The sequence below is a fragment of the Carassius auratus genome, chromosome 29, assembly GCF_003368295.1.
Source record: "Carassius auratus strain Wakin chromosome 29, ASM336829v1, whole genome shotgun sequence".
Lineage (NCBI taxonomy): Eukaryota > Metazoa > Chordata > Actinopteri > Cypriniformes > Cyprinidae > Carassius > Carassius auratus.
Window position 1 is genome coordinate 4,862,819 of NC_039271.1, and position 16,180 is coordinate 4,878,998.

The following is a 16,180-nucleotide window of genomic DNA, read 5'->3' on the forward strand; positions in this document are numbered from 1 at the left end:
AAAGAAAACGCACAACCTAAATGGACATTGTTTATTTCTTTAGTATTTAATATAAACATGATATATGTACATGAACATCATGAGGACTTCAGATGGGCCATTTCCATTGGTTCACCGGTGCTTCCTCTACGAGAGGTTCCCACGGTTTCCATTCGGTCATCTTCCTGGACAGAGCCAGCTCAGCCTCGGCCTGCAGACACCAGACAGATGAGGTACAGCACGCTGTATTCACTCTATAAACTCAGTTCTCCTAAATCAGGCTTTGCGATCTTTAATTATTACATCATCTCACCTGTGCAATAACCTCCTCAATCTGTCCACAGCTGATTTTTTTTTCAAGCTTTTCTACGTCTGGTTCCTTTATAGTAAAAAAATCACATATATAGAAATTAGGATTCTTATATCAATATGTGTATGAATACTTAAACCTAAGTCTCAGATTTCTCACAGCTTTGACGTGGTTGAGCCTCTCATTGACCAGCTGCTCGGTGTATTTCCTGTAGGCAGCATCCTGAGGCATAGTTTGTAGAGCGCCCAGGATCTTTGTGTACAGAATCCGAAGACGCTTGGGGGAAAGAAAGCAACGATTCAATAGACAGCATTCTGATACGTACAAGTCCTCTAACTTAAAACATAAGTTTGCAACAAACAAAACACCTTGATCGTATATGAAAGTAAAGATGGAAATTATAAAAATGAGATCAAAACACTCACCTCATGTGGATTGTGGGAGACAGCGAGGCCAACCAAGCCTGTGGTCTAAATATAAGACGATCAAAAGATGCATATTCCCATGCATACACGTGTCAAAACAATGTATGCAATAAAGCCATTCGACATTTAAACATTAACAATATTCATACAAGTTTCACTTATAAGTGTCAAATGCACAACTTGATTTCCAATGCATGACATTTATAGCTTCAAATAGACATCACACCACTAAACGAATCATTTGTATTATTATAACCCCTATTTTCTGTAGGATGGCGATGGTTCGGGTTTCATTACATTACAACAGCTATCATCATAATCCTCGAGCAAAACAAAGCACGAATTATGCATTTAAATACATGTAAACGCTGGGGTTAGACGTGCAGAAAAAGATGATATATTTAAACACTTCAGTATTTAGAACCAAGCTTCATTCACGGATGAATATCAATAGTTTTTAATAACATATTTTCATGACCTCCGCACGTACCTTCTTGAGCAAACCAGCCATGTCAACCGATGATGATGACGCGCTCCAACGACGCAACTTCCGTCGGCCGAGTGTGACGTCCGTGGCTTATATTATTAATAAAACATTATTTAAGGTAATAGTAAATAGGTTCTACATAACTTTTTTGCGCTTTGAAGTTGGATTTTTTTTAAACGATCTGTTACGTATTGAAACGAATCTCTTAAAATTAAATTCGTCTGCCTCGTCTTACTAAATAATATTAATACTAATAATAATGTAATAATAATAATAGTGTAATTTTTAAATTACTATTTTTTTTAAACAATGTAAATCTATTTTAACAAAATGAATCAAAAATATTGTACAAAGTCAATGTCACAACAACACTTAAAAGTAGCTATTCTAGCATTGGCACTATTAAACGTGATTTCGAAATTATTTTAAATATATAAATAAAATCGTTGTAAATGACGTCTTAAATTAATTGCAGCATTAATTAATACTTAAAACTCACCACAGGAGGGTGGTTCCGTTTTTCTTACTAGATATATTTTTTTATTATTTTAGGAAATATTTTTTTAGGAGCTGATGTAATCCAATAATTTATCAAATAATTGTAAATCAATGCTCTCCCTCTCTCTCTCTCTCTCTCTCTCTCTCTCTCTCTCTCTCTCTCTATAGATAGATAGATAGATAGATAGATAGATAGATAGATAGATAGATAGATACAGATATATATTTTTAGAAATTATAGACAAAAAAATCTTTATGAGAAAAAAGATTTTATAAGTTGCTATGTTTGTATTCAGTTTGAATTGTTATGTTTTACATGCTTTGAGATGTGCAGCGTTTCCCTGTTTACATTGTGCCTTTGTGTGATGGAACTGAATATTATTGTAAAAAAAAGGGGGGGGGGGGAATTAAAAAAAAATTATAATAATTAGCAAATTTGCAATTCCACACCGTCACCACAGGAGGGCAGTAATTTTCCTCTGATTCTAGTTAATGTGACAAAATCCTCCTTTTAAGACTGAATCATCTGCAGGATCTGCACGTGTTGTTGTTGTGACTGTCGTCACGCGTCATGTTGTCAAGCAGCCTGAAGAAGAAACCCGATTGCGCCGCCTAGTGGTGACGCAGTCCTCATTTGAAGTTTGTATTGATGTATTATTATCAAAGCAGGGCTTTAATGTGTCTGCTGGAGTATTCGGGTGATGTTGCGCTTTCTTTGGCAGACTTTTCATTCTCTGTTTTAAAAAGTAACTTTAACTGTATAAGTAATAGTTGTGAGTCGACGTGATTTTGCCAAAGTAATAGGCCTACATGTTCCTGGATCAACACCTTTTGTTGGTCCTGGATCAACATTATTGTCCAAAAATATAAACTTAACCCAATCCATACCGATAAACCTAACCCTACCTACCAATAATTTATTGCTAAAAGCAGTGTGAAATGATAGCTGATTAACAAGAGTATTGAAGCACCTAACCCTGATTGTAAGCCTAAAACAGATTTTTCCTGAAAAGTGTTCATCTATAAGACTTGTTTACCGTTTGCTGTCTGTCTTGCTGAACTCCCTCGGCATGTAGATGTGCAAATGTCTTTACTTTTGAGTTGTGAATCTAAGGAGGCTATTCCAGTAAAGCTCTAGTGCTTTTTAAAAAGTCTCAATAAAAACCCATTCAAAACAATATGGACTTTGTCAGATTCAGTGGCTCAAAAGCATTGCTTTTTAATCATGGAGTCTTAAGATCAAATCTGCTTATGTTAAATATAATGCTGTAGCTAAACTGGAAATCAAACAATCAGAACCCACTCAAACATCACAACATTTGTAGCTCTGCAGCTTGTTATTTGCCATATATTATCATATGATGTGTTCTTTGTTCAAATCAGACAATTGCTAACAGTTTTTCAACACAAGACGCAACATTCTCAAGAAAAACCCCATTCAAAACAACAGCAACTCAGTCAGATTCAATTTAACATGAGAAACGTTCATTCATTTGTGTTCCTAAGATTAACAAAAGTTGACTTTTGTAGTTGAAGCACACTACAAGATTTTATATTTTTGTTTATATTATTTCCCTTACTAAATCAATGTTTATGTATATGTTGAATTTCACTGCTTCATCTCTGCAGAAATCATTTTAGGACTCTTTAGAATGAAATCTGCATCCTTTGTGTTACATACATAAAATGCTTTTCTCCATATAAGCGTGTTTTGCATATGTGCAAACAATCCCACAAATGGGAAAAACTTTGTCAAAATGATAACACATACATGACTAATAAAATAAAATAATTAGTTTATTCAGATTAAGGCTTTATTGAATACATATATAGCTGAAGCAAGGTCTTTGAGATGCTAGAAACTTCCAGGCTTGGACTGTTTTGTTACAAAACAGTCCAAGCCTGGAAGTTTCTAGCGTCTCGAAGACCTTGCTTCAGCTGTTTTTACCCAGGGTTGGAACTAAATACTGGACTATTTAAAGTTCATGCAATAATGCAGATACACTTATTGTTCACAAGGGGGAGCACGTTAACACACTGATTCTTTCTTTTATTAACTTAACAGTGATTCTGTTAACCCTTGTTCTGAAACCCTGGTGTGAGAGCATGTATTTATGTAAGTTGGTCATGTCTAACACATAATGGCGTTATTTCCTGTGACCCAAAAGCTACACAGAGTTTACTACATTGTAAATACGCCACCTAGTGCCAACAAATGAGGTTGCCATTGCTGTGGAGGAGGGGAGTCAAACTCCTGGAGGGCCAGAGCTGCAGAGTTTAAATTCAACACACACCTGCTGCAGCTGACCACGTCCTTCAGGCTTATTTGAGGACGACTTGGTATGTGTGTTGGAACAAAACTTTGCAGAGCTCCGGCCCACCAGGAAAGTCTAGATGGATTTGCTGTTTTTCCACTTATATAAGCTGTTGGTGTCACGTAGTAAAAACTTTATACATTATATTAGACATCTAATGAAGGGTACATATGAGCAAAGATAGACATCTAACATTACAAAAAAAGAGTTACATTGTATTTTAAAAGGTCAAATGCCTGGAATTTCTTTTCAAGGTCATCAAACTTCCTAAGTGGACCTAAATAAAAATAACGAGCATATCCATTCCATAACATTCTGCGTTTTAGTTTACATTTTTTTTAATGTCAAATTTATTGAGTGCAAAACAGATTCTGCCAAAGGCAGATGTTTAAAAGGGCAGATTATTAACAGACATGAACAATCAAATCAGTTAAATGACTTTGTTTCCAAATATTCAATCGAAGACTGAATGTAAGCAATAATGACCTGCACATTCACACATAAAGCTGAACATCATGAAACAATCCCGATTCAGATAATGTGTATTTGTATCTGTATTGTGCAGATTCGTATGTCTTCTGTCTCGGTTTTAAGAAAGCAAATTAAAGACCATGTGTGCCTGTGAGTCACTACATGTGATGGAACTCAAAACCTTTTTGCCTTGTTGTGTCAAAGTGACTCACATTCTTTGAGTGTCACAAGTGCGTCAGCACTAAATATATCCTCCAGGACCGGTGAAGACACACTCAGTCTGCTCCACAGCTCTTCAAGGTGCATTGGATTTCTTCTGATTAAACAGTGACAACTGTGTTTTATGATCCATCTGCATGACACAAGTTTTCATCGAGATTGGAGTTGCATTGTGTTGCATCTTTTTGAGCTCTGAAACTACAATGGACTACGTGGAATAAATAGATGAAGATCAGCTGATTGGGTTTGTTATTCAAATGAGCCTCCAAGATGCATGCAGTCTCTGTTTTGAACATAACAACAAGGTATGCACAATACCTTTTGCAATATATTTGTAATTTAACTAATAATGATATATGCATTTCAAATAAGTCTCACATTCTCTCATGCAGGACTTTAGAAACAGCCAGTGATCAAAACCTCAAGATTTTATCTGCAATAGATCAAGGTACTCCATACATGTCCCGAAATATCAATGCTCGGTTTTGATTGTCCAATGGCATGATATTCCTCATATGGGTGTGTAATATTATTCAGGTGATGTGTTTGCACTGAGAATACTGCAGAAGTACAGGGATGCCTTTAAGGAAAGAGACAGCAGGGGTTGGCTACCGATGCACAGAGCGTCTATCCAGCCTGATGTCTGTGTATTGGATTACGTCCTCGTGGGTGAGTGGAATCATGTCTGTGGTAGAGTGTGTATAAATGACTCACAATTAGCTCGATATAAAGCAGAGGTATATATACTGGCATCTTTTTTTCCTGGATAGCATCCCATGAGCTGAGCATGGAGGAGATGACGGTTGATGGAGACACCGCTCTGACACTGGCTTGTCAAGCTGGACATGTGGAGGGCGTAAAAGTTCTTCTCCATCACGGAGCATCTCCACACAACACGAACAGCAGGAATGAGACGCCACTACTCCTGGGTATTACAGCAAAAACATCATAAAATTAGACTTGTCTCTTGGTGCAGCTCTCAATAAGCAAATAAAAGCATAGTTCACCCCAAAATTAAAATGATCACGCTACATTTGTATACGTTTCTTTCATCTTTTTAAAGCACAAAAGATAATATTTTGAAGAATGTTGGTAAACAAACAGTTGACGGTAACCATTGACTTCAATTGTTTTGAAAAAAAAAAAAAAGAAAAAAAAAACTATCGAAGTCATACTGTCAACTATTTTGGTGAACTGTCCCTTTAAGCAGATGTCATTATAAACAAAAGTTATGTGGATTAAAATTTCATTACTTTCCCAGGAATAAATGACAACTTTATTTCCCCTAACTTAAGAAAAAACGGAAAAAAAAGAAATTATATTTCGCATTAATAAAAAGATGTAATCATTAATATATTATTATTATTATTATTATGAATTTTTTTTTAATGATGTTTACTGGTCTTAAAACATCATAAAACATCTTTTATTTATTTATTTTTTTGCATTGTGCCATTATTCTCATGACAATCAATCAAATTTTACACAATTTAATGTAATGAAGTGATTTTATATAGGCAAAATTTTAAATTAATAATTTTTTTGTTTTTATTTATATTTTCATATTTTTTTCTCCATCCATCCATCTTCTTGCGCTTATCTGGGGGCGGGTCGCAGGGGCAGCAGTCTAAGCAGAGACTCCCAGACTTCCCTCTCCCTAGACACTTCCTCCAGCTCTTCCGGGGGGATACTGAGGCGTTCCCAGGCCAGCCGAGAGACATAGTCCCTCCAGTGTGTCCTCGGTCTTCCCCGGGGCTTCTTCCTGGAGGGATGTGCCTGGAACACCTTGCAGGAAGGCGTCCAGGAGGCATCCAGTACAGATGCCTGAACCACCTCAGCTGACTCCTCTTGATGTGGAGAAGCAACGGCTCTACTCTGAGCTCTTCCCGAGTGGCCGAGCTCCTCACCCTAGCTCTATGGGAGCGCCCCGCCACCCTACTGAGAAGGCTCATTTCAGCTGCCTATATACGGGATCTTGTCCTTTCAGTCATGACCCACAGCTCATGACCATATGTGAGAGTAGGAACGCACAGTAGATTGACTGGTAAATCAAGAGCTTGGCCTTGCAGCTCAGCTCCTTCTTTACAATGACAGACAGGTACATCGACCGCATTGCTGCAGAAGCTGCACCTATCCACCTGTCAATCTCTCGCTCCATCCTTCCCTCACTCGTGAACTAGACCTCAAGATACTTGAACTCCTCCACTTGAGGCAGGAGCTCTCCACCAACCTGAAAGGGACATACCACCCTTTTCTGGCTAAAAACCATGGCCTCGGACTTGGAGGAGCTAATTCTCATCCCAGACGCTTCACACTTGGCTGCAAACCATCCCAGCGCATGCTGAAGGTCCTGGCCCTATGAAGCCAACATGACAACTTCATCTGCAAAAAGCAGAGACAAAATCACGTGGTCCCCGTCAGCTGCCTCAGGAGTCCTGCAAGCCAGCCAGGCTTGGAAGTACTCCTTCTTCAGCCTGACAGCATCCCTTACTTCTGTTGTCCACAACCGGGTTTGGGGATTGCCACCTCGACAGGCACCGGAGACCTTATGGCCACAGCTCCGAGTGGCCACATTAACAATGGAGGTGGAGAACATAGTCCACAGGCTCTGTTAGACTCTGGTCGAAGCTCTGCTGGAGGAGGGAATTTAAAATCTCTCTGACAGGGGGCTCAGCCAAATGTTCCCAACAGACCCTCACAATACGTTTGGGTCCACAGAGTCTGTGCATCTTCCTCCCCCGCCATCGGATCCAACTCACCACCAGGTGATGATCAGTTGACAACTCCACCCCTCTATTTACCCGAGTGTTCAAGACATACTGCCGGAGGTCAGAAGAAACGACCACAAAGTCAATCATCGACCTCCAGCTTAGGGTGTACTGGTGCCATGTGCGCTGATGGACACCCTTATGCTTGAACATGGTGTTCGTTATGGACAAACTGTGACTTGCACAGAAGTCCAATAACTGTGCACCACTTGGGTTCTGATCAGGGGTCCATTCCTCCCAATCACGCCTCTACAGGTGTCACTGTCGCAGCCCACGTGAGCGTTGAAGTCCCCCGGGTAGAACGACGGAGTCAATATACCTAATTCAAATTATATAGAAATTAGCATTACTTTAGTACAACAAAATGATGTACAAATACTTCACTTTATACAGTTGAAATAAAAGTTTTTGTTTTGTTTTAGTTGCCAACTAAGAATTGGGTTAAATGTGTTTAATTGGCACAGAATATTGTCAAAGCCAGAAACATAAATTATCCTAAAATAATGTTTTTAAATATTAGGGATGTCCCAAGCTGATCTTAAGGATCTGGGCCGATCAATAATAAAAAAAATGTATTGTTTAAAAAATAAATTAATAAAACTGTATACACACTATTGAATTTAATAACTTTAATGTATGAACTAAACATAAATTCCTATAGAAATATAAAAGTATTTGCTCGGGACTCGGTATTGGAGTGGAATCGTATCGGGGTGCACAAATAACCTGATCGTGACATACCCATTAAAAATTGTTTTATGACAGATACAATTTCTTTTTAATGTTTTTATTTTATAATTTTTTTTTATTATGGGTTAAATTTAACCCATAATTGCACTTTGTCCTATACATGCAAAATTAAGCACAACTTTATAAAAGCAGGATTAAATCACATCACATCAGTATAGTGTCACCGGCTTGTGAATGTAAGAAAGAAAGAAAGAAAGTGTATTATGGTTTTGCACAAGTACATGAAAATGCATGGTTTTGCGTTTTGAGTTTTATACTAAGCTTCAGGATCATATTCCCATGTTTCCTTTTGTAGCTGTAAGGGCAAACTCTTATGAAATGGTATATGCACTGATAATGGGAGGCGCCTTCGTGAGGCAGCTGTGTTTGAAGAAGTGGACGGCCACCCATGAGGCTGCTAAGGTGGGTTGCGCGGACATCCTGATGCTGTTGCTGAGACACGGGGGGAAGGTGATGGGACGGGACGGCCATGGGGTCACACCGATGGGCATCGCTGCAGAGTACGGCCATCCGGAAATACTGGAAATCCTTATCCAACATGGTAAGTCAGGGTATCCATCCCTATAGTAAATTATGAATTATGTTAATATTAAATAACAATAATTTATCAGATTTAAATGTAACCTACTGGTGATGAATACTATAAATAATCTTTTTTTTTTTTTTACTGGTGTGCAAATGTACTTAGTTTAGCTTATTATTAATAAAATGTCATGCATAAAAATCTGGAAATTGCAACTTTTAAATCGGCCAGAATGAAATAAATGCTTTTTTTTCTGCTTTGGTGCTCTGCATAAAGGCTAGGGTTACAAAAGAGCAGAACATTTCCAGACACTTCCCAGAATTTTTGAGGCCCACTTATAATGTTATTAAGACTTTTACATTTTTAGATGTTTTTAAAAAAAAAACATAATTCAGAAGTAATAGGCTATTTTCATAGCTTATTACTTTCATAAAATAATGTATTCTATTTACTTTAAGACTCTTACAAAATGAATAATTTGATTAAATATGCAGTCTCAACTATAAGGCATTTAAAGCTGCGGTAGGGAACTTTTGACGCTCTAGCCGTTAATAAACAGAACTGCTTGCGTCTTGCGGAAGAACATCGTAGCCGGAACTACTTCTCTCTGTTTATGTCTATGAAGAATCACAAAGGTACTGGGTTACTCCGCCGCGGTACCCCCGAAGCAATCTAAAATAGTCCGAATATAAACACTTATTATAGGTGCAACCTAGTGATTCAGGACAAGCTAAAAACACGGTTTGGAAAATGGATTCATGGTGTACTCGCTTATTATATATATTTGTCTACATTTTGAACACAAACAAAGTTACGGACCGCAGCTCTGATTGGTTGTTTCTTACCGGGAGCGGATGGCTTTCTGTAAATGGCAATAGGAGCACTGGGAGGAGCCAGAGGAGCTTAATTTTTTCACAGATTATCTGTCTCATATTCTACTGTCAGGACATAATGACAGCAAATATGTAAAAAAATATATTTTTACAAAAGTTACCTACTGCAGCTTTAAAGGTTCATTTCCCAAAACGGAATGTCTTTCTTGCTCTCACCTCTAGGGGGCGACGCCACAGCACAAGCTACCAATGGAGACAGTGTGTTATATGACGCCGCAGGCTGTGGGAACCTGGACTGTATTGATCTACTCCTACAACATGGCGCCAATCCTAATGTAGCCAGTCTTTGCTCACAACTGCCGATTCACCGCGCAGCCTACGAGGGACACTACCTGTGAGAGCACAGCAAATCAGTCTCACCACACTTCACCAAACATCTCTGCGCTAATAATTATTTGATCTCTCTTTAAACTGACAGGGCTCTGAAGAAGTTAATTTACATCACCAATAAGAAGGCCATCCGTCTGTGTGGGATGAGTCCGGTTCATTCTGCGGCAGACGGAGGCCATGCTGAATGTCTTGAGCTGCTCATCCAGAAAGGTTTTGACGTCAACCCAATCCTGGGCAGCCATATTTCCGAAAACTACGGTGACATGAGGAAGACCCCGCTGTACTTCGCCATCTGCAATGGAGACGTCACCTGCGCCGAGATGCTTCTGAAAGCAGGTGCGATGCCGGACCTGGACCCCCTGCGCTGCCTCCTGGTGGCCGTCAGAGCTGAGAAGTACGAGCTGGTGTCACTTCTTCTCGCCTATGGGGCGGACGTCAACTGTGTCTTCTCTGTCATCAGTGACACCGCGTTTCCCACGGCATTGCAATACTGCCTCAAAGATGAAATGATGCTGCGTCTGCTCCTTAACAACGGTTACCATGCAGAAAGCTGCTTTGAGTGTTACCATGACAACTGGGTAACAACATACACATGGGCAGAGGCTGCTAGCATCTCGTACCAAATCAGGAGTGATTCGAATAAAGTAACCGTAAGAATCATGTTTGGGGTCTAGAAAACAATGTAGTGAATTCACTAACAGTTGCAGCACTTATTCACTAATAAGTCTTATTCACTAAACCCCTGAAAATGCAATAAACATTGCAATTAGAGGCTTTATAATACACTCAAATCAAGAGCAATCTGAACAAATTGTTTCTAAAGCATCGTGTTCGGGGGCTAGAAAACAACGGTGCAGTGTTGGGCCACTTTTGCGTTCGCAAAAACATGCGTCTTATTCAATAACCAGCGTAACCAGGCGTGCTGATATAGCACTGCGACTTAAACATTTAAAACCAAACTCATATCCGTGTGAATTAGGTTTCTTCTAGAATGCATTGTCATAATAAATGTTGCGCTGTTATTGTTTTGTGTGTGCGCACTCACATTTTATTATAGTTATATAACAATGCAAAAAGAGCTAGCGATTAATTCTTAGTGAATGTATATATTTATATATGGCCTAATTATGCACCCTGTTCTGTGTTTGAAGTTTTGTGAGTTTATTAGTGTTTCATGGATGGCGCATTTGGCGGGGAGGGTGGTGCAGACACTCCTAGATTACGTGAATCACGTGGACATCTGCTCTAAACTGCAATGTCTTCTGGAGAGACAAGAGGAGTGGCCTGATATCTGTGAAACCCTCAGTAAGACACGTCTGGTTACTTTTCATGTCATTCCTAAAATGCATGTAAAAATAAACAAACATGTCTTTATGTCTGTTTGGTGTTAGGGAACCCTCGCTCTCTGAAACACCAGGCCAGGTTGGTTATCAGGAGATGTATGACACTGAGACGACTGAATAACCCAGAATACATGAGCACCGTTCCTTTCCCTCCGGGCCTGAAGAACTTCCTACTCTACAAAGAATATGATATTTACGGCCGAATGGATGAACAGTAGATATATGTATCTCTACACTAAAACCTAACAGTGAAAATCACTACATGAGTAGTGATCCAACTCCAAATTATTTCAACACAACAAATATTTCTGATGTGAACTCAAAAACTAATTATATTAAGAAGTCAATCTGAATAAGTTACTAAAAATATTTTAACTCTAATGATTAAAGAAAATCATCTACTAAAGTTCTACGGCTGATTTGAGCTTACCTGATGTTGAATAATTTATTTTAAATATTGATTCCCGAATAATCACACTTGTATAGCCTAGAGCTCTAGGTTATTATATGTGACCCAGGAGCACAAAATCAGTCTTAAGTCACTGGGGGATATCTTATGGGTAAAAGTTATTGATTATTCTTTTATGCCAAAAACATTTTATGCCCAACATTTTTTTCTCCTACTGTAAATATATTAAAACTTAATTTTTGATTAGTAATATGCATTGCTAAAAACTTCCAGATATTCAAATAGTTGTATCTCGGCCAAATATTCCACTATCATAACAAAGCATACTGTACATCAATGAAAAGCTTCTATATAAATCAATCAAATCTTTCAGATGATGTATAAAAATCTTTACCCTTATGACTGGTTTTGTGGTATATAAATCAATCAAATCTTTCAGATGATGTATAAAAATCTTTACCCTTATGACTGGTTTTACATCTTTACATCTTTCATAATCTGTCTTATAAAGACTTTTAAAGCTATTTACTTTTAATCAAGACAGAATATTATCCAAGCGTGTTTCCTAAAAATAAAAAAATAAACAAACAAAAAATGCACATGCATTTTTCATTCGGTCAAGTGAAGTCCCCTCATCCCACACTGACACGGAGTCACAGCAGGACAGCTCTCGGTCAAGGAAAATAACAGGCAAGTTTTCCCAAATTGGAGTGTGAATGTTTTATGTTTTGTTGTGTTTTTTTTTTTACCTGAAAATCAATCAGTTCAGTTAACCTAATGTGTGTAAGTGTTAAAGAGGACATATGATGTGATTTCAAGTTTTCCTTTCTCTTTGGAGAGTTCCAAACTGTTCATAAGATCCCTTTATAGATCCCTTGTTTCTATAAAGTGGTGCAATTCCAGTTTTTCAAGGATAGTCTGGCACTACTGACTCACAGCCTAAAGTTATGTTTTAATGTTTAAAGGATTTGCCACAGTTGATTCAAACAAGATTTCTGAACCGTGTAGAGTAACGTTAGCGCTTGTTGTTTGTTGTTTCTCAGATCACAAATGCAGACATGGTTTTATGTTTACATGGCAACACAATGCATAAAAACACAGTATAAATCATTATAACGAGGAATTATGTCACCACTGGATGCAACTAAAGTTTCGTTTGTAATGGGTTTTATTGCTTTTTTCTCGTTGCGCTGGGAGACTGCATCACAGTATGTTTAGAAGAGAAACAATAATGCACATTATGTGGAAAATAATGTTTTTTTTTTTTTTTTACCTTAAACTGGATAAACACATTTCATTACACCAGATACACAAAATAATCTTCTTTTTAGCAACGTCATACGACCCCCTTTAATGTTAGCTAGCAAAGAAGTGATGTGCCAACACACCATTACATCAAAGTTATCAACACAGTGCTTTAGACTACGGTACCATTTTACCAGTGGAAAATTAAGGATTCATTTTTGCTCTTTCTCACAGTCGGACACTGGCAAACGAGTTTCGTAAATGTTATTTTCAAACCAGAAAGAGGGCTGACTTCCACATTTCTCACCATCACTCGTGCCACAGAAACTGAAGCTACTGGTAAAGCAAACACACACATTCCTAATATTACAATGTTTGAACTTGTCGATATTAATCATTGTATATGATTCACCTCATCAGTTTCATCTAGAATATCCATGTGATGCTAATGAAGCTTACTAAATCCGCCGAAGCCCCGGTGAACAAAGCGGCTCAAGGAGGGTTTATGATGGCTGTTAAATGTTAGTTAAAATTTTAGACTTTTATTTGCTTTCCACATTGTCCTATTTGAAACTCATACTAAATAAAATGTTGTAATGCTTTTGAAATCAACCTTTTCAGAGCAAAGGCAGCGAGGGTCCTTGTGATGTTAATGGCAACAATATAGCAGCTATTGGCAATACTACTGTACGTGCTCACAATGACGTAAGTAGAATTCATTCTTTAAATACATAATTCTTCAGTTTTTAATGCAAATGTAATGATGACCAGAACTTTCTTGCAGCACAAATGGTAAGTCTCCTGTAGCAATACAATACTGATTATTAGACTGAAATTTAAATCTGGACTTTGATCAAATTATTCATACACTGCCCTGATAAAAAAAAAAGAAATTGTTCAACTACCCTAACTTTGTGTTTTTTTTCTTTAAGGACAATAATGGCATTGATACTTCACACTATGACCCTGGCAGATCTAGAACTATCTACAATGCCTCTTGTAGATCACAGGAAACACTTTAAATGGAAACTCAAATGTTAAGGTGCCGATGCAATCCTCCATACCTTTGTCATTTATGGAAACTGAAATATGGTGTCGGCCCTCATAAAGGTATTTTTTATGATATGTGACATACGCTATTTTTTTCCCCGTACTGCATTTAGAAAAAGGAGCTTGATCAGGTACAGAAGGCATTAATCACCATCAAAATGGACATTGCCTTTAACACCAGTGGATGTTTTGATTGCATTTGAAGATGAGATGATATCTGCCAAGTCTAGGGTCAGTGCACTGGTGCTGTGTTTTTGCACTCATTTAGAAAAATGTCATTGTTTGCACACTCTTGACTTATTTTATGAAATGTCTGATGAGATTGTTTAAAGGTTATATTTTGACTATAAAGTCAAGTAGATTTTGTTTGATGTTTGAAAACCTCTTGATGTAAATGTTTCACTAAATTTCAATAAACACTTAAGAATACCCTCCTGTTCAGTCATGATTTCATTGAACCAATGTTGAAACTTTTTTTTGTTACCTGAATTTAAACTGAGTGTAACTGTTATTTCTTGATATTGTATATATATTTGTTTATAAACAATATTACCATGGATATTTAATTTTCATGGATCCATGGAAACTTGTTGACCAGTTTCAAAAAAAAAAAAAAAAAAATTAAATGCCAGTCGATGCAGTGGATGTTGTACTCCTGTAATAAACACAGATCCTAGACTTACGTGATTGTTTGGATCCTATGGGACAACAAACAGCTTATCTGAGCGTTCACATAAGACCAAATCTGATCATTACACACACACAGACATGACCTGACAGCTTACAAACTTCAAAATCCATTTATATCCACACCATATTAACATTTAGTCTCTTTTTAGATTCACTAGATTTTAGTCAGGATTTGACAGTATGACGTATGCTTTGATAAATGCAGTAATAGAGCAAATTTTAATCCTGATGATGACATCAGAAGCGAGACCAAACCAGTAAAAGGCTAAGAGAGAAGAAGATTTATTTAAATCCTCAAAATGGTTCATGCCAGGCTGATAACCGTTCTTGGGATAATCTGCCCCTCACTCTTAGCTTGTGACGTGTTACTTTAGCTCTATGTGGTATTCTTGGCACATATGAAAAAAACTAAAATCACCCTACAATATTCTGGATAATCAAGTTCTAAAACAAACTGATGATAGCATTTATGTGAAAAACACTTAATAGTGCTATACTGTCAGCGGCTATTGTGATTTCATTTAATGCACCGTCATAACACAAGTAATTACATACAGAGCAATTTAAAATAGATTTTCCTTAAGTGTTTCAAATTCAAGCATATGCACCACCTTGCTTGATATTATAAAGGACATTACCATTTCTCTAGCCATCTCCTTAGAGTCTATTTGCTTATTTTGGATATGAACAATGCAGTCAGCATTCGCTTACAGGCCACGCTGTGACCATGTCGTAAGCTCACATGCTTTTTGCAGCTCTGCCTGATGACTCCTACCTCCCAAAAAAGCAATGGCATCATGGGCTTTGTATCACGTCTCTCTGATCCTGCTCTTAATACCTCTTCCAGCTGCACACCACAGCACATGAGCACCTACTCTCACTTACACCACTTAAAAAAATCCCAAACACAAGATCCCAGAAAGATCTGATGCACCAATACTGAGCCGAAATCAAGACTTTTGAGACTCTGAGAAGACCACTAGAGACCATGAGTACATTCGGCTGCAGGCGTGGACTGAGTAAGCATGAGGATTTGGATGAAGATGAGCTGTTGGCCTCGTTGACTGCTGAGGAGCTCCAGGAACTGGAGGAGGAGTTGGCTGATATTGACCCAGACGAGAACCTTCCCATTGGACTGCGACAGAGAGATCACACAGCTAAGACTCCCACTTGAACAATGGGAAGGGAAGCTCTGATAACATACTGGGAAAATGAGACTCGAAAACTATTGAAGGAACAGAAGATCGGATCCACAAGTCCTAGACAGGGGAGTAATCAACTAGCTCAAACACTAATTATACTAAAACTTGTACTTTTTTGAGGTACAACATCTTGTCAATACAGTAGTACGCCATGAAACTCCTGGAAGTTTCTAGAGAGTCTGAAGACCTTGAGTAGCTAAACGTTGCAGGACAGTGGCCCTACAGGAGCAAGGTTTGGCATCCTGACCCCACAAATTCCTCACACTTAATGTT

The 16,180-nt window shown here is 38.1% G+C and overlaps 3 protein-coding genes across 6 annotated transcripts in view; 2 read left to right on the forward strand and 1 right to left on the reverse strand.

The window, feature by feature from the left end:
* Positions 1-16,180, forward strand: part of LOC113048471 (B-cell receptor CD22-like) — a 1,131,192-nt gene that overhangs the window by 556,536 nt on the left and 558,476 nt on the right. The gene's annotated exons all lie outside the window — the stretch shown is intronic.
* LOC113048573 (NADH dehydrogenase [ubiquinone] 1 alpha subcomplex subunit 5-like) lies at positions 18-1,262 on the reverse strand. Its single transcript, XM_026210453.1, has 5 exons — positions 1,205-1,262; positions 715-759; positions 449-565; positions 293-358; positions 18-190 (listed from the first exon to the last, which is right to left on the reverse strand). Exons 1-5 carry the CDS (start codon positions 1,223-1,225, stop codon positions 89-91), a joined length of 351 nt encoding a protein of 116 aa, XP_026066238.1. The 5' UTR covers positions 1,226-1,262; the 3' UTR covers positions 18-88.
* Positions 4,739-14,007, forward strand: LOC113048500 (ankyrin repeat and SOCS box protein 15-like). 2 transcript variants are annotated; one of them, XM_026210352.1, is made up of 13 exons: positions 4,739-5,009; positions 5,097-5,152; positions 5,242-5,373; positions 5,475-5,633; positions 8,518-8,763; positions 9,801-9,972; positions 10,057-10,618; positions 11,120-11,273; positions 11,360-13,304; positions 13,386-13,486; positions 13,587-13,670; positions 13,750-13,757; positions 13,898-14,007. In XM_026210352.1, exons 1-9 carry the CDS (start codon positions 4,975-4,977, stop codon positions 11,527-11,529), a joined length of 1,686 nt encoding a protein of 561 aa, XP_026066137.1. In that variant the 5' UTR covers positions 4,739-4,974; the 3' UTR covers positions 11,530-13,304; positions 13,386-13,486; positions 13,587-13,670; positions 13,750-13,757; positions 13,898-14,007. The 2 variants fall into 2 exon arrangements, with proteins under 2 accessions (XP_026066137.1, XP_026066136.1); XM_026210351.1 differs by lacking the exon at positions 13,750-13,757.

Bases quoted from the DNA above. Each gene is read 5' to 3' on its own strand.
- LOC113048573 (XM_026210453.1), bottom strand. From the start codon at position 1,225: ATGGCTGGTTTGCTCAAGAAG. The intron at 760-1,204 runs GTACGTGCGGAG...TCTTATATTTAG, and splicing joins TGGCTGGTTTGCTCAAGAAG to ACCACAGGCTTGGTTGGCCT. The intron at 359-448 runs GTGAGAAATCTG...TTTACTATAAAG, and splicing joins GGCTCAACCACGTCAAAGCT to GAACCAGACGTAGAAAAGCT.
- LOC113048500 (XM_026210352.1), top strand. From the start codon at position 4,975: ATGCATGCAGTCTCTGTTTTGAACATAACAACAAG. The intron at 9,973-10,056 runs GTGAGAGCACAG...TTAAACTGACAG, and splicing joins GCCTACGAGGGACACTACCT to GGCTCTGAAGAAGTTAATTT. The intron at 10,619-11,119 runs GTAAGAATCATG...CTGTGTTTGAAG, and splicing joins GTGATTCGAATAAAGTAACC to TTTTGTGAGTTTATTAGTGT.